This window comes from Etheostoma cragini, chromosome 3, assembly GCF_013103735.1.
Source record: "Etheostoma cragini isolate CJK2018 chromosome 3, CSU_Ecrag_1.0, whole genome shotgun sequence".
Lineage (NCBI taxonomy): Eukaryota > Metazoa > Chordata > Actinopteri > Perciformes > Percidae > Etheostoma > Etheostoma cragini.
This window is the reverse complement of record NC_048409.1, coordinates 5,764,179-5,782,817: the sequence shown is the minus strand read 5'-3', so window position 1 is coordinate 5,782,817 and position 18,639 is coordinate 5,764,179. Positions and strand designations below refer to the sequence as shown.

Genomic DNA, 18,639 nt, shown 5'->3' with positions numbered 1-18,639 from the left:
AGAGAGGCTACAAAGAATCAACAATATTGAGAAATTGAATAAAAGAGAGGGAAAGCTAAAGTACTTTCATCCTTCCAAAAAGACGTTTTCTCTATTGTCTCGACAAGCAAATTGTGAGCGTTTTTGCTCCTTTTGTTCAAAAAAGGTTTTAAGTTTTCTGAAGTTTTGACATGAGAGGAGCAATGCGCTGAACATGCAGGACGAAGAGGGACTCGGATGACTACTGACCCGACACCTCACCGTGCCGTGAGCACAGTGTGCCTATCATCTCCTTATGGCCTCGCTGCTTGGCTCTGACAGCAAACTTTACAAAGGAACAAAAAACACATTTTATATTCCACAAATCTTTATGCATATTTCACAATATACTTTTATCATCATTTTAATAAATACAAAACAACACTGGGATTTAAAAGAAAACAATGAGTATTAAAGAGACACTAAAACGCATTTGACATATCGAAGAAATTAGAAATATCAATCTTAATTTGGTATGTTCTTTTACTGACATCTTGTCTTAAGGTGGCACATTATATTCAGAATCAAAATCCACAGCAGAAAAGAAAAGAGGGGGACGACAGAATCGGACATGAGAGGGATATTTTTGTCAACGAAAATGGAATGGCATAATCAAGTGGAGATGCGTATGGATATATACACATATATACACATACATAAACACCACCAGAATGTAAAATAACCTGAGATACTCTTTGCACCTCATTTCCAGAACACTGGCCACCGGGTGGATGATATAAAATGACAATGGCATGACGACAACAGTACAACAGCATCTGACGGCCTTTTGTTTCCACCCCCTTTTATCAACATTAGCAGTACAAAAAAAGACAAAACAAACAGTCATTGAACCACAAAAATCCTGAACATTAATATTGAAAACATTGTTGTAAGCAGCGTTTTGTAGTCCATAAAAGGCATACAAATAAACAAGCTTTTTCATTAAAAAAGGACAACCAATAAAAAACATTGTCGGAATTGACAAAAAAATTGAGATTCAGAGGCTGAGAAGTGGAAAGCGGCAGATGATAAGTGTGTTTTGTGGCGGTCAGGCAGACAGAAAGTGTTCTGCTCCACACTGTGGCTGTAGACATGAAGGCAGTGGGAACTGCTAGTTAAACAAGGCTTTTCTCTGTTTTCACGTCACCGTTGGGAATCAAACAGTGACTCAACGCTACATTGTAAATCATAAACACACACCATTTCTTCTCAAAGGTATTGACACAAGGCTGTACTGACCATAGTGTATTGGCAACTGAAGTACCAAGAATTAACGGTTTAATAGATTATCTCATTTTAACAGCAAGGAGCTGGATCCAACAGGTCATTGGGATGTTGTCTTGGATGACACTGTACCACAAATAATATCAAATAAAACTGTAAGTGCTCAAAAAAGCAAACAATATTGACATGATGAAACTAAAGACAAAAATTCAAAACATAAAAGATGTAAACAAATGATGTTGCTCCACTGGTGTTTTAGGCAGGTTTGGGAGTATCATTGCTACTAATCCCAAGAAATACTCTTTTGTGATGTCTGCTTAGCTAAAGTTAAGGCTTTAGAAGAATCATTAATCTGCCTCTGTAAGTGCGATGACTGAAGTACAGCATGTGGACAGGTTTCACTGACTCCTCCTCCCTTTTGGCTCTTTATGGTTAGTGTGCTGTTATACCAAATGGAGCGTAAACTCAGTGTAGTATAATTATTCAGGCAGTAAATCAGAAAAACTCAAATTAAAATGCTTGCAGATGCTTGTATAAAAAAACTTTTCTTCTTCTTAAAAACAGGGCAATGGCTGGAGTTGCCCCAAGCCTTGACCAATCAATGTTTCTGATGTCAAACAATTGTTTTAGGTTGGTAAATTGGGAATTAAATAATCAACTCAATCACCTACAGTAATACAGAATCCTCTGTGTACAATTCTCCCAGCCTCATCTCTGCCTTTCAGACCCTCGGGAACCTTGTATGTCTTCCACCCAATTAATCTCAACTATGGAAATTGGTGCCTTGTTTGTTTGCTGTCTGTGAGCAAAGCCATACTCTTTAATATCTCTCTGTACATTAGTATATAATTTTCTTCTCTTTACTTTACAGTACAGAAACTCCTCTTCACATCATCTTTCGGTTCTTCATGTCAGCAGGAGCTATGTTTTTGTGCTTATCACCAAAAATTGCAGTGCAAAAACAATAATTAATAATAATAATAATGATAATAATTAATGGTAACTATTAACAAACAATGGATTATAAAACAATTATTTTATGGCACAACAGCCACTCAATTCACATATATTACAAATAACCAGATAAAACAAACTGTTTCTGTATATGGAAATTAAAAGCTTAAACGGAATTAGGCTTGCATAGCAATGCAACAACAAGTTAAAGAAGATATTTACAGGAACCAAAATTCCCTTTTTCCAAGGGCAGTTACCAGAAAATTTGTTCTCGTATAGATGTTTTCTTTTTTTTTTTTACTTGCCTTTTTCTAACAAAAAGAAAATTACAGTAAGGTAGGAGGTGGAAAATATTTTCTTGAGGACGAAAACATAGTGAGATGTACAGTATGTCTGTGTCTATACATCACATTTACAGTTCTGTGACACTGCTTTTCTCGGCCGTGCCCTCTGCTGTACCCCCTCCCTCTGACAACACACAGATGAGGACAAAGTCTGTTGCCTCAACAAGGACTGTAGAGGACAGGCTGAGTTTTCTCCAGTTCACATCCCAGGTAGACCACTCTGTGGGAAGCAAGGGAAGTGAAGAAAAATGTATCCAAATTGAGAAGCGGCAGGTTTATTTAAAGGAAAAATAAGAAACATTTTGGGTAATTACTTAGCTTAGCTTAGCTTAGCACACATCAGAATTGAAAAACAAAGTCTATTGGCAAAGTTTGCTGACACATAAATACAAGGCCTTCAGCTCTAGGTCACAATAGCTGTAAGTATCTTGAACAAATGTCCATGATAGATACACAGCTAACAAAGATACTGTACCAAGCTAATCAAAACTTGTACTTGAAATCGGCTAGCCAGAGTTTCTCAGAAGTTTAAAATATACACCTATCAACACCTTTAAGCTCACTCATTAACATGTTTCATTAACCCACACACAACTTGTGTGCTGTAACTGCTCTGCGACAGCCAGGTGCAGTAACCTCCCAGAGTCTTGTTGTCGCAGTGAAGTTGTAAGTCAGTTATTGTCAGAATTGTTGGACTATAATATGACAATATTGTTTTTTTCCACTATTTGGGGGATTTTTGTCACTACACATGCAGTGCCATATGGAATTACTCACATAACTCTCCGGAGTACTGTCCCTGTCCATTGGTACCCAGGAATTCAGCGTGCTCTGTGGCGGTCCACTGCTGTGGCTGTCGTGGACCTTCGGCCTTGCGTGGTCCTGTCGAGCCCTTGGAGGAGGCTGTGCCAGAGGAGCTGTGACCACCAGGAGAAGGAAAGGATGGTTTGTTGTATGGCAGGCATCCGTCCTCTGAAAACACAGAGGGATGGAAAGGCATACGGAAAGTTTGAAAAGCAGACACACGACTTTTAGTGTTGCAGCGAAACACATCTAACATCTGATGCATTAAGAGACAAAGAGCACTTTGCAACCCCCCCACCTCCTCCTGACATCTGCAGAGTGGCGGTGCCAACAGGCTATGCCAGGGCGTGCCACAGAGAGGACTCTCAGCCTCACACATGGCCTTACAGCTACCAGCCTCATGATGGGGTAAATACAATAACAGAGGGACCACTGGCTGATGTGGCACCCCCCTGCTGCAGGGCAGCATAACATTGACCCTCAGCAGTCTCCGTCTTTGCGTTAAATCTCATCAAACTGCTCCCCACTGCTCCGCTAATGACTGCAAAGAAGTCTGCCCCGAGCCCCGGGTGATTCTACCGTGAATCAGTCAGCGCTCTGACACATGAGGGAATTCACCTATGGGGTTTGTTGTAAAGATGCTGATTGTGGCACCTGTCTTTGTCTCACAGTCTCAGATTAACTGTCTGAGAAAGTCCTGGCACAAAGAGGGCAGGCAGCACAGCACGGAGAGCTCTAATGGTCTCAAACACACACACACACGCACACAGATGGGGTGTAGAGTGGCTGCTGTTTGTGTGAGAAAAGAAAGCCGAAGCGATTAGAGTGCATTTCAGTTGCCGGGGCCTCCTGCGTTTCTTGGAGCGGAGCAGGATGGTATTGGCAACAGTTACAGGGGCAATGGGGAGGCTGAGGGGGGCATTCTGGAAACCAGAGCAAGTGGCAGACAGTGCAATCTGTTCATGGGAGCCCAGTCTCAACGCAGCAGAAAGCTAACTTCAACTCAAGAAATCCCTCACTGTCTTCTTGATCGTCTTGTTTTCTTGAAATTTTGCGATGAGCGATGTCTTTATTAAAACGAGCACTTCAGCCAAGAACAGGAACATCTCCACTTGTTCAGAATTTGAAGCCCAGAGGTTTTATTTCCTACTTAACGAATCGTTGAAAGTCAGCAAAAATAAATTAAGGGATTTTGTTTGGTTGGAAAGTGGTACCGGACTGGTTCCATATAATTTTGTTAGCCCTTCTTTTTAGAAATAAATAGGGTAGGTACTTAAATAAAGCTGAGAGTGCACCACCCTAACATGATATGTGACTGGCTTTTGTGAACGTTTCGTAACCATCCTAGCCGCATGTCAGCATTTGGTGCAGATGAAATTGACTCAATCAGATGGATTTAAAAAAAAAAGACTCTAAATAAGTTTAGTGATCCCCTGACAAAGCAGTCAGCCTGTTTGCATGGCTGTAGACTTTTGTTTCAACTGTACCTGTTTTGTGTCCCCTGCGCCCGTCCTCAGCTCGGTCCATGGAGCCCAGCCTATCCTGAGCCTGGCGATGATGATGATGTTCCAGAGAAGTGCGTGTCTGTCTGTCAATGGAGGTCTTTGTGTCCTCTATCCCAGACAGGGGTCCTGACAAAGGTGTGCGCTCCAGAGATGAAGCCTTCCTATCTGTAGGGGGTACCATGCTGCTTACACTGCGGGCCCCCTGGATACGGCCCTGCCCCTGAAAGGGAGGAGGCTCAGGGGGAGGAGGTAGGTCTGTGCCAAAAGGGGAAACCCAGAGAATGAATCAACTTAAGCCATAAATTACTTAAAAGATGTACTTTACTCGTATGAATCTGAAGAATCATGTCCAGACATAATTCCATCCAATAATATAAAATACATATTGATATAACCCCTTGTTAAAAAAACAGCAACAGATGTTAAAAGAGAACTTTGTACATAAACTATTTTAAATGTGTTTTCAGTCACTGCCTCACCGTCTGCACCAGCATCTCTCCGGTGGGGTGCTGTGCCCTGGCTTCGGGGTTTGCGTGTTGGCCTGGTGGCCCTCTGGTGGCCCAAGCTGTGTGTGCCTACTGTGCTGCCATCTGTTGAGAATGGACTGCTGGGCCGGGGCCTATGGGACAAGCCTTTACCTGCAAGAGGGATACAGGACCACAAGCCACCTGGTTAATAAAGACATTAAGAAGCCAATTCTTAGACAGTGGAACTGAGGCTGTCATTAAGAATTGTAGAGGTCATCAATCAAGATTCAAAAACCTATTAGAGAACTAAAAGGTAAAGGTTTTCATTAGAAGAATGAGAGGAGAAAGCACTTTGAAGGAAGCCTGTAAAAGGTTGCAAGTATAACATTTCACCCAGTTATTACTCATTTAACCCAAGAAAGCCAGAGTGCAAAAGCCAGATCAGTCATAGAAGAACTGAGTGGAAGTTGGGGATAGGGAGGTATCTGTAGTCCAGCCATGTACAAAAGGTGCCATGCACAACCTGGGCACAGCATCCACAGGCAGTAAAGGAAATCCAACAAGAAGCCAACATTATCGGAGGAAGAGGAAGAGAAAGAATCAGAGCAGAAGGATCAATCCTCTTCCACTGGTAGAAGTAGCAGTTCAGCAGTGTGTAGCCGGTCTCCACACACCAACCTCTCTTGCTGAGGCTCGTGCCCTCTAGGCGGTAGCCTGCCTTGTCTGCAGCGGCCACCAGGGCCTGGGCAAAGCTGCAGTGGGTAAAGATGGAGCCATCAGACGAACTGCCCAAACTGGACCTATGGCTGGAGAAATTACGATCATCCTCCGAGGCTGAGCCCCACCCATTCACCATGGACCCTGTGGGACACCACAGGTTGCAGCAAGTGTGAGCGTGTTGGACTGTAACTGTGAATGATTATGTAATTTCAAAACACTCAAATTCTACAACATCATGTTCATACTTTTCAGCTCAGTGGCCATAACCTTATAGACATATGATCTGACATTCTTAACACCTGGGCTGTGATTCCACATCTGGATGAATAAATGTGTTGAGTGATCTTAGAAAAAAAGAGGTAATCTTAACCTCCTCCATTTAAATTATTTTGAATTTGCTGCAGGGCATTTCTCTTCTTGCAGGTGAGTGCTTTTGTACAGTCATTCTGTTCTGGCCTGTCCTCTTTCATCAACTACAAACACATTCAGGACATATACTGCGTGCGTGCGCAAACACACACACACACACACACACACACACACACACACACACACACACACACACACACACAAACAAACACACAAGAATGTACACAGTGCAACAGCAGGACTGGCATCAACTCATTTTGCTCTTCTTTTGATGAAGAACAATGAGCGCACCTGTGCAGAGCGGAGTTAGCTAGAAAACTGCCTCAGGTGACACAGATGAAGCATCTCACAAAACAGTGTATTAAATCAAACACCTGGTGGTATGCAGTGCACACAGTTTTCTTCATTCCTGTTCAAAAATGCACAGCCACAACTGTCCAAAAGCTGCTATATATGAGCGATCTTTAAACAGAATCAAGGTATAGTTACTCAAGTTTTAGAATCACATGCTACACATGTACTGTGTGTTACTTTAAATATGATTAAACGATGGGAGAGTAAATCTATACCCTGCTTAACAAACAGTATTGATCAAGTGTGTGCATTAGAAAGATACATATTGTAGGAGTTTTGGCTTATACATCTTATGCTACTGTTAAGTGTTTTTTCATGCTTTGATTTTTTCACATCTTATGCTACTGTTAAGTATTTCTTCATGCTTTGATTTTTTTCTTCACATAAAAAGCTAGGCCAGCACATTAAATGTCAGCCTGCCAATAAAAAATATGCCACTTTGGCAAGCAAAAACACAGAGAACAGTCGGCTAATGTGACAGCTTTCAGTGGGACTGGTTTGGCAGACTTTGCTTAAGTGGCACAAACCCAAGTGCTGTGCTCACACACTCTATCTCTCCCTCACACAGAATGCAAGAATGATGTGATTGAACAGAGAACTGGGGAGGTATGATGGTAAAGGTTGTAAAGGGAGCAATGGGGACAAAAGTTAGCAGCAGGATTTATTAAAAGGTCATATGATAACAAAAGTTGTAATAATCTTGGCCAGGGCTGTTGGCAGAGTTCAGCGATTTTGATGAACATTACTTACACTTATATTAGCTGCAGTAATACCAGATTGGTCTCTCAGATGGTACAATCCAATATGACACTATTAAAATGTCAAATAACACTTGGTATTATGATTGCGGGTTATTTATCCAGGTGAACTGGAAGAGTTTTTCAAATCCTCCATTTGTGAGTCTCTGAATCTTAAACCTTGTATCTCAAATAATACATCAAATAATACCAGCTGAAAACGGGCCCAAGAACAAGTGGTTACTCAGTCGCTGGATGTTCAGGGAATTGCACCTTCTACAGCTGAAGTTGCAACAGATTTCCCCTCCTATTGCAGTAAAATTGTCTCAGATTAATGGAAGCTTCTATAAAAGATAAGCTTGCATAAGGTAAAGAACCTCTTACACAACCCATTTTTACAGCACTACCTGAAATCCCAGGCAGTAACTACTTCGAGCCCTCCATCTTGCCTCGCTATTTTCTTTGAAATTCTTTTCTAAGAGTTTTTCCTCAAAGAAAGAAAGACAGCAATTCCACTGGGTCCAATCCTCCCACAAAGAATAGAGCAGATATTGAAGTGTAGGCAGTGCCAGCCAAAGCACTGAAGCTTCCAACTCCTCCGGCTCAACGAAGGAACACTGCCTCAGCAAATCACATCACAGAATGACTTTTCAGTTGCACTAACTGCCACTTTCTGATGCTGAACCTCTGGAGCACTTCTATTCTCAGAAATAGCAGTCCAATCAAACTGTGATCATTGTCACATAATTTGATAAAAATTCAATCAAGTTTTCTTTTTGCAATAGAAATGTGAAATCTTTTTCTGTAGCTCCAGACAAAGGTTTGCACTACATGTCATTTTATTGTGTCTTGAACGAGAGCAATGGGCCAAGCCATGCACTCTAAAAAACACCGGCTGACACCTCCAGTGCTCTACGCACTGCTAGAGAAAGGCCAGTAAACGGGAGATAGTTGGGGGCAGTAAAACCCAGCCCAGGTCCCTCCTGCCACTAAAACTGATTTATACTGACGGAAACCCTAATCTGCATGTCGTTAGGCAGGAAAATCATTCCCCTTGACGAGCAGGCGTCTCTACCTGCCGTCAGGAGACGTGACCCTGCTCCTCACAAACCTGGCAAGGTTTTATGGGAGAGTAATCGCCTAGAACAGCCAAGCCTTCAGCTCATTGTAGGCATTGTAGGCATAACGGCCTCACTGCTACCACTGCCCAGCTTTACAAGACCTATAACGCCTACACACAAAAGCCAGGTAATACCTATGTATTCACTTCATCTCTCGGGTTTAAGCAAGACCCAAAACAACATCAAAATTTACCTTTATCTGCCAAAAAGTATGTTGGATTATCTAAGAGAATGGAATTACACATTTGAAAGCCTGTGCAGATAATCTGCTGGAGAAAAATGGCCACCAGAGAAGAAGGCTGGCTTTTTTTCCCTGGGGCACCAGTGAAAATGTTTGATTTACTGGCCTTTGGTTTAACATTACGAAAACAGACCTATTTCCATATTATTAAAACAATGACAAATCCATCAAGCGAGGCTTGACAGGAATCTCACTCCTACCCTCCCCTATTTGTATAGCCTCAAAATGGTGGCCACAATAAATCTCAGCAATTTCCCCTATCCTCCCTCTCTTCCTCCCGCCAACCCTGGAGCTGTGACCGTGTCTGTGTTGTAAACTGATGGGGTGCGAGGCAGACTTGCAGAGAGATAAGAAGAAATAGTGCCGTCTTCAGAGTAATACAGTGGCGGAGAGATGCAGTAGATTAGGGCCCAGTTGCTGCTTTATATTCCTCTAAATACATCAGCAGTAGCATGTGTCAGTGTAACCAAAGCCACTGTTCCATCATCCAATGGAAAACTACTCCTTAGGGCTGCCACTTACAGGGTAGACCAACAAGCAGCGCTGTCAACCCTTTCATTCTCATGCCTTCTCTCTCAACTGGCTCAGCTCCTCTACCTTCACATACAGTATGTTTCCTATTTGCTCCCTGCTTCTTTCCACCCATAAATGACCCATTATGGATATTATTTTTTTTAGTATTCACAAGCTGCATTTAGTTCCAGTGTACATAAACAGTAGTCCCTGCTCCCTGTTTAGGGGATGTCAGTTAAGGGAACTTCCCTTGACAGAATATATCCATTTGGAACATCCCGCAACATCACCAACGTACTGTAGATATCACTTCCTTTGTGCAAACACCTTGGATACGTTGCTGCTACTGTGGCAATGTTACACTACTTAAACAATATATTAAAATAAAAAATTATACCAATTAAAACATATTCCATTACAATGTATGTAACTTGGGAATAAATGTGATTGGATTATTTTACAAGATGTATAGTGTCATTCAAGTCAAGGCGCTATGACTGATGGGTAATCTTGCTTGTCAACGTCCGGCAAAATAATGAACCGTTATTCAGTTCTTCCCTACACATTTCATAGTTCCCTTTAAACTGAGCATTTTAGTTCCTACTGGAATCTTACTTCACATGGCTGAATAGCCTGTAGGCGATGAGAACACACCCACAAACGTTATTGGAAGACCTGACATTTTCTATATTTTGTATAACAACTTGTCTCTATATTGCATGATAACCAAATGTTATGCATTTTCCAGAAATATCACTTCAGTTTTACCCTGTAGTTTATAGATGGATAGTGTGGCCTGGTCAGTATGAGACCAGCAGTCCAAAACAGCAGTCCAGCCGCTGCAATGTCCTGCCCTTCTTACATCCCCATGACAGACGGCTGTTAAAGTTTTCAGTGAGATGTAAAAATGGAAATTGTGCCTCTAGTCTGCAATGGAATATGCCGCACGTGAATTGTATTTCAAATCTCCTTGGGAAGATATGGGTGGCACTGGCTCCGGTGCTATGTGCATGTTAAATCACAGTCACTCTCCCCTGCTTGCCTTGCCTCTCCCTCCTCTTAATTTCCCTCTCACTATCCTGTTTAAAATTCATGGACTTCCTTATCTCTTTTTTGAAAATGATAATTATAATTCCCCAGAGTCTGCCAAAAGTGCTTCAAAAACGTGATTGAGCGACACTCAGTAAGCATGTTCACATAGAAACGTACGCACAGCACACTGATGAAGACATGTCATGAACAACCATCCATTTACTGTGATACAAGATGTAGCAACAATGGGAGTTTAATGTTTCCCCATTTACTCTAAATGGGGAAATTAGAACTTAGTCATTTTGATTTAAACAATGAATAATAATACAGTTTACTTGTACACATGAATACTTACGTATAGCACCAACAACTGCTGTAATGCTAGCTGTTTCTGCAATATGAGCCATCACTTGACAATATTCTGCACATTGCATATCACTCTGTGCTACCTCCAACTGCAGTAGGTCATTTCAATTCATCCGCACCTCACATCAGTGTATTTTTGTTTATATATTGTCTTTTTATATGAGGGTGTTAATTGTATAATATGTGTGTATTATCACTATTATTATTATGTCTCCCTCCTTCCTGTATTGAGGAGTTGAAAAGGTGCACTGTGCCTTCTTCGGTGTGTGTAGTGTACTTTTCTGTATGTTGTCATTTGAACCAATGTTTAGCATTTTTATTTGGCTCATAAAATAAAATAAAAATTGATCATAAAAACTATTATTACTTTAACTAATTCTATTTTTTCAAATTCTTATACTTGTAAAAATATATATCTTTTTTTGTCCTATGTCTACTTAATGTGTATTAGTGTTATTCTATAAAAACTCTTTTGAACTGCTGTAGCACAGGAATTGTCCCAGTGGGGGATTAATAAAGTCAATTTTATCTTATTAAGATACATTAATGTGCTTAAAAAACACATGAACAAAAAAGCGTCCCAATAGCCAGACTTCATAATCAATCTTACCTGTTAAAGAGCTGTCCAGGTTGTCCATGCTAGACCCTGGTGTGTGCTCAATGCCGCGGGGATGCCTGGCTCCATAGCCTTCATCTTCATCCTCTTCCTCGTCCTCCTCATCCTCATCAGGCAGGTCAGTCTCCAGGTCAGAAACCATTGTGCTCGACACGTAGCCCACAGGAGGAGCTGGAGCCTGGGGAGGAAGAGAGCCTACCTGCATGTGCCTGGGGAGAGAAAGAGACAGCATATTACTCTACTGGACTTGACTTACAGTTTATATCCAGGAATGATGAACTAGAGAAAATGAAGGGTATATTGAGAGGTTTCTATGCCACAAGACGGTGAAGAAAAAAGGATGTATGCGGAAGAGCAGAGCTAATTTTAGAGACCTCTGTCACAAGTGAAGGTCTGAACAAATCTGGACAATTCCACAAATTCTATGTTGCTGCTTGCATGCTAACACAATGACCTGCTAATTGCTGCTGTAGATGGCACAAAGGCATGCTCTCCAGGCCTGAGACACATGGCTGTCACCTCAGTGGCAACCCGCTCTGCTGACAGCCGCGTTTGTTTGAGGAGCGCAATGTCTTTGACGCGGTTTGCACTGGGAATTGGTTGTAATTACTGGCCCTCTGGTGTTGTCAAAGATGCTCTCTAACCAACATATCCATTACTGGGTAACATGACATCTCCTTCCTGACTAGGCTTCCCTGTCACACTCCCCCACACACACTTCCCTATTATGAATGAATGCCAGTCTCTCATTCTCTCTATGTTGCCGACAGAATGAGGCATGGCCTTCATCTGACTTGCATGAGCACCACAACAATGGAATGTGCCGTATGGGTATGGGGGGAGTAAACAACGGTGGGTACAAAATTGTGTCTCTTAGAGTGAGGAAAATACAGTATTTGCTTAAGTGGTAGCATGGGCCCATTAAAATAAAATGATTAATGGGTTTATCGCCGCTGCGCACACAGTTGACATGAGGAATACCGACGGACCAAAATGAATCCTGGCAGCAGTACGTGCAGAGCAGAATGTACAGTAAGCATTTCAAACCGACAACAATGCATATATTATCAACTATAACAAGATATATTTCAGGATGGATGGATTGGATGGATGGATAGATAGATAGATAGATCTGTATACAGCGTTATTAATGCAGTGTTTACCATGTCTGCTTTGCCATGTCCAGTTGGTATGCTCTGGTCAGTTCATCCAAATGGGCTTGGAGCATGGGCTGCATCTCGTCCCGAGGAGAAGGGGTAAGGGTGGCTGTGGACTGCTGTCCAAAGGACACAGCGGCGGGCGAAGAGGCAACCCCTCGGATGGGTGGGGTGGGAACCCTCTCCTCCTCCTCCTCCAGCTCGTCCTCCATGCCTTGGTGAAGATAGGTCTGCACGGGCATGGGCGGGCCCCAACCATCACTCTCATACCTGATGTAAGAAGAGATGTTTACTGCACAAACATTCTCACAATTGATGTGTCGAACTGTCTATCCAATACCTAGTCCGATGTAAGGCTGCAACTAACAATATCTTTTTTATTATTTGTTTTATTGATTTGTCTTAATATTATTTTCAGATATAATTTTCTGTAAATTGACTTACTGATTATTCAACTAAATATTTCGAGTCTTGAGAGACCATCTATACAGTATCTAAAGAATGTAAGTCACCACAACATACTAAATGTATCACACATTTAACACAGTACCTTTATTTAGAAGCTTTTGAAGAAATTGGAAATTACATTACAAGGACAGAAACAGAACTACATTAGTTAGTGATTTTGGTAATGTCCCCAAATGTAAAAAGTTTACTGAAAAAGGAAGGGAAACGCAGACATCATACACTTATTTTAAGCAAAATTCCTATATGCTAACTTAGAGCTTTGTCACCTTGTCCAACTTTTGAAAGAATTTGTTAGACGACAGTCCTAAGAGGAATTATGGAGGTAGTCAGGCTTCACTTCTTCATAGCTGTGCTTATACACGGTGAAATAACACTAGCCATAAAGAAAATGTTCATTAAAGAAATTTGTCAGTGCACACTCCATGGGACATAACTGTTTTAATCTGCTGCCATTAAGAGCAGCCTCAGATTTACAGTGCACAAAACTCTTCATTTACCAGATAGCCTATTAAAGCAGATGATTCTCCCACAGTGAAAATAGGAGTAGGACATAACACCTACTGAACCAAAGAGAGAGACACACGCCATCACTTAAATACAGTGGGGTTCAAAAGTTTGGGCACCCCAGGTAAAAATGTGTATTAATGTGCATAAAGAAGCCAAGAAACGATGGAAAAATCTCCAAAATTCCAATCATTTACACTTTCAAAATAACAGAAAACAAAAAAATGGCGTCTGCAAAAGTTTGGGCACCCTGTAGAGTTAATACCTTGTACTGCCCCCTTTGGCAAGTATCACAGCTTGGAAACGCTTCTTGTAGCCAGCCAAGAGTCTTTCAATTATTATTTAAGGTATTTTTGCCCATTCTTCTTTCCAAAAGTCTTACAGTTCTTTGAGATTTCTGTCACGCACTGCTCTTTTAAGGTCTATCCATAGATTTTCAATTATGTTGAGGTCAGGAGATTGTGAAGGCCATGGCAAAACCTTCGGTTTATGCCTCTTGATGTAATCCTAGTCCTTGTAATCGTAGTCCCTGACCCTTTAGATGTGTTTAGGATCATAATCCATTTGTAGAAGCCATCCTCTCTTTAACTTCAGCTTTTTCACAAAATTTGCTGAAATTTAATTGAATCCATTTTTCCTTCTGCTTAACAGTTAACAGTTGGACAGAATATATTTTCATTAAATTCTGTGCCCTTTCTTCTCCAAACGTACCTTTGCTCGTTGCAAAAAAAGTTCTATTTTAACCTCATCGGCCCACAGAACTTGTTTCCACAATGCATCAGGCTTGTCTATATGTTCATTTGCACACTTCAAACGCTGATTTTTGTGGTGAGGACGTAGAAGAGGATTTCTTCTAATGACTCTTCCATGAAGACCATGTTTGTACAAGTATTTCTTTATTGTGGAATGGTGTACCACAACTACAGTGTCTGCCAGGTCTTTCTGGATGGATCGTGCAATCAAATGTGGGTTTGGACTTGCTTTTCTCACAATCCTGCGAGCTGTTCTGGCTGATATTTTTCTTAGTCTTCCAGATCTTGCTTTAACTTTCTTATTTACATTCCAAACAGAGGATATTGGCATCTGAAAACCCTTTGCTATCTTCTTATAGCCTTCTCCGGCTTTTTGAGCATCACCTATTTTCAGTTTCAGTTTTCTAGACAACTACTTAGAAGAACCCATGGTGCTTGTTAGGGCAAGGTCAGATGAGTCTGGGCATTTAAAACCTTAAGACTGACATCACCTGGTCTTTCCAGACGATGATTGAGAACAATCCATGACGCTGTCAGGTCTCAGCTTTCCAAAGGGGGCGGTGCATGATCTATTTTGAAAGTGTAAATAATGGAAATAAAATCTAACTTTTTGTAACATATTATATGAATGTCTAATCTGTCATTTGATGCCTTTTGGAGATTTTTCCATATTTTTTGGCTTCTTTATGCAAATTAAGACACATTTTTACCTGGGGTGCCCAAATTTCAAACCCCATTGTAAGCCTCTGTTACAGTATGTCTGAAGTTAAAATGTATCATCTGATTTTAAAAAGTACTGTAAATAGTGTATAAATAAGCTTAAAAAGTGATTAGTATCGTATCTTAGAACTTTGGCAGCTTTGGCAGCTTTATACATCTATTTCAAACTCAGAGGTGGATAACACTGGTAGTACAAATCCCCCACTCTGTTTGTCTGTCTCTTGCTTTTCTCTAATGAAACAATTCAACAATTATTTTGTACCACTATGGAAGCAAATAGTTAATCTGAAACCATATTTGTGTCTACACGCCAGTAGCAGCAGCAGCAGCAGGAGACTACTTGAACTTTTTTTTTTTTTTCTCCTCCATTTATTTTCCAGTCATGAAGTCATGAAGACAGGATCAGCAGATAGTTTGATCTGCAGCCATCTGTATGAGTCCTTGTGTATAAGTTTATATCTGGCAGTCTGTGGAAATGTACACACACACACACTGATACTTCCCTCTTCTCCACATGTGCAGTACTACAGTAATTAGCCGCAGAAAAAGCAGAGCTGAACCCTGCTATTGCACACAGAAATGTGTGGTGTTGCTTACATTGGCAAGCGCTGACTTTTTTTTTCCAGAAAACAACACACTAGATTCTCTGCTCCTGACGTAGTCAGATGAGGAAACACACAATGCTAGCAATAGGCAAGCTCAAATGCAAATACATTAAGATGGCAATCTCCATGAGGTGCAGTAAGTAGACATGGGGGGTTCACCCTAATGCCACTATCTGTGGCTGTTTATTTGACAAAATAAGTATTCAGATTTATATTGGATGTTGGGGGGGATTATGGCATAAATTGTTAGAAATAGTCTACACTGCTATTGTATTTTCTGTGTTTTCTACTTCCATTTTTACCCCTCATACGTTTACTTATTAGTTTAGCTGCCCACAAAATAAACAGAATTACATTGGAAACATTACATTTTAACCATTTACCTCGATGTACCTACATTATTCCTAAATGTATATGCTGTGCCTAAACTGAGACTAAATAAAAGTTGTGGAGAATATTTTAAGAAAATACAAGTCAAAATTGCATTGGAATGTATTGCATAACTTTTCATTTAAAAAATGGAGGGTTTGTATATATGATGAGAATTAATTGGCTTTAAATGTCTTCAACGATAAATAATTGACAGTAATCTGAAAAGCTCTCTATGCCATATTGAGATGGTCCTAAGCTTCAGCTTGTCAGTTTTCACTCTACTCTCAAATCGTTCAATGTGCTCAGCTTCAATATCTGATCATGAGGTAAAACTGTGCAACATCTGTCAAGCTTTGTCCTGCACTGAACACTGTTCATATCCGAATAATGTATTCCATTTTGTTTAAAGCCCTATTAGACATACCCTCCTCCGTCATGATGCTCATTAGGATAAAGGTCCATCTCAGTGCCAGGGAGAGGGTGAATTGGGGGAGGGGGCAGGGGAACATTGGCCCAGTTGGATCCATTAGCTTTAGTGGGTTTGGAGCAAGCCTTGTTCTTCTTCTTCTTTCCTCCCTTTCCACCTACAAACGAAAAGAGTGCATTGAAGAGACACAGTTGTTAAAAATTAGATTGTAAAAAATAAATCAATTAAAAACTAATAAACAAGTGGAATAGCGTTACAAATTACAGGAGCTGCTATTGCCATGTGAGAAATGTGTATTAAGAAGAAATTCAATTTAGTCCAAACATGATACTTAGATAACAGATACATTTGGACTCAGTTTCAACATACCCTTGGAAAATTGTACAAAATTTCAAACACAAGATTTCAATGGGATCCTGCCTCTGCTTACAGAGAGAAGCTCAAGGTTGCCGGATGAAAAGCTTTCTTCCATTGATTAATTGGCTGAAAAGCCTCAAATCTCCATAGAAACAGGAGAGAACGGCAGTAAACGAGGTTAAGGCAGACCTTTGTGCTCCAACCATCCCTCAGTTTCCCCTTTCACACCAGGCCTTCGGTCCCACAATGAAATATCTCTCTTCACAACATCATCATAATGAATGGCTTGTGTAGTGTCAGTGTGTCCCTAATGGAATTCACTGAGAGTCTATTACTACTTTCATTTCTTTTATTACACCAAAGAGCCGCTAACCCCATCCATTTCCTCTCATATCCCTCCAACACCAAATTCTCCTCTGTCCCATCCATCTTTATAAATCTGCCAGCCAGGTCAATACTGGGTTTTATACGATTCGCTCACAGTGGAAGAAACCTATATTTCTTTTAAACACATTTGACTTCAAGCCCATGTTGGTTTTAAGTTGAGAGTTAAAAAATATGCAAATATTATAGTGTTTTAACACCTTGATAGAAAATTAAATCTTGTTAAGATTAGATCATCAGGGAAATTGGTGTACTGGTGCACCTCATTGGGTAGAACATGTTATCCTTACATCAGTGGAGCAAATATGATGATTATTGTCATTACCCAATTATTATTTTTCTGATAAATCTGCAATTGTTTGGTTTATAAAATGCCAGTACTTGTTGGGTAAATGCCTAAACCTCAAGAAGACATCTTCAAATCACCTGCCTTGCTCAACTAACAGTCTAAGACCCAAAGATATTTAGTAGACTTTAACAAAAGGCAAAGAAAAGTATCATATCCCACATTTTCCCAGCGTTTTTGCAGTACAAAATTATCCTAAATGAATCACTGCATGCACAATCAAAAGATACAAGTTTAAAATGTATACTTAGGTTTTTATTTTATCACATACCATGTTGCCTCTAAATATCCAATAAGTTAATCACAGATTGCCTAGCATCTCCTGGTTGTGTGATCCTGTACTGTACCATTTATTTTTTAGCATTATGGTTTATTAATATATAACTTTTCTCTCATGCCTCTTAGATTGTGCATATGGACGGGGAGTCGGGAGACAGACTGAACAGTATTTGCATGTATAAATCCATTTGCAGCAGTGCCTCTCTACCATTAAAAACATAACCACTCAACCCAGTAAACACCGCAAACTGACGTCACTATCCCCACAGACTAGTGAAAGCCTTCTTTTGAAACTCTGTTGAACACATTTGTATCTGTCAACTGTTGGTTAGCCTTTACTGCCAAAATCCTGTAATCACTTCTCCCAGTGCCACAAAAAGCTGCCAATAATGCATCTTGTGCAATGTAACATCATGCACTCGAATGTAATCTAATAAACTGAATCAACTCAGGCACGGTAAGAGTCCATCACTGTCATCAAAAGAAATGTAAAGAGGCAATGATGTACATTTCTATTGATTTTCATGGAAGTCACATGGCAGAGATATAAGAAACTCTACTCAATATGTTTTAAGTCCAGAACATTCTGTTTATGTTACTATTATAAGTCTTTTACCAGGAAGAACAAAAGCACTACAAAGAGGATCATGGCAACAATGCAAGGGCAGGGGAAAAAATATCAGGCTTGAAGAGATAGGAGAAGTGTCAGAATAAGATTAATAAAGAATGGAAGTAATAAAAGAAACAACTGTAAGCCCAAGGCAGGCAGCACAACAGTGTAAGTATAGTCTGAAGGTAATTGGGTGTCCTAATCGTACCTCTGGGCGACACTTGACTTTTACCAATAAATGGTGAGCTGACGTGATTGTTCAATCATCCTTAG

At 40.5% G+C, this 18,639-nt stretch overlaps 1 protein-coding gene across 20 annotated transcripts in view; it reads right to left on the bottom strand.

Moving 5' to 3' along the window:
• Window positions 1-2,441: 2,441 nt before the first annotated feature.
• The window catches only part of robo2 (roundabout, axon guidance receptor, homolog 2 (Drosophila)), a 331,658-nt gene continuing 315,460 nt past the window's right edge, over window positions 2,442-18,639 (bottom strand). For 8 of the 20 annotated variants that reach the window (XM_034862669.1, XM_034862661.1, XM_034862720.1 and 5 more), the window contains 8 exons: window positions 16,388-16,547; window positions 12,549-12,812; window positions 11,380-11,594; window positions 5,995-6,177; window positions 5,329-5,487; window positions 4,832-5,104; window positions 3,318-3,512; window positions 2,442-2,760 (listed from right to left, as the gene is read on the bottom strand). In XM_034862669.1, coding sequence (XP_034718560.1) covers window positions 2,759-2,760; window positions 3,318-3,512; window positions 4,832-5,104; window positions 5,329-5,487; window positions 5,995-6,177; window positions 11,380-11,594; window positions 12,549-12,812; window positions 16,388-16,547 — 1,451 coding nt within the window. In that variant the 3' untranslated portion in view covers window positions 2,442-2,758. The remainder of the gene's footprint in view (window positions 2,761-3,317; window positions 3,513-4,831; window positions 5,105-5,328; window positions 5,488-5,994; window positions 6,178-11,379; window positions 11,595-12,548; window positions 12,813-16,387; window positions 16,548-18,639) is intronic. The other 12 variants (XM_034862776.1, XM_034862796.1, XM_034862789.1 and 9 more) reach the window with 4 other exon arrangements.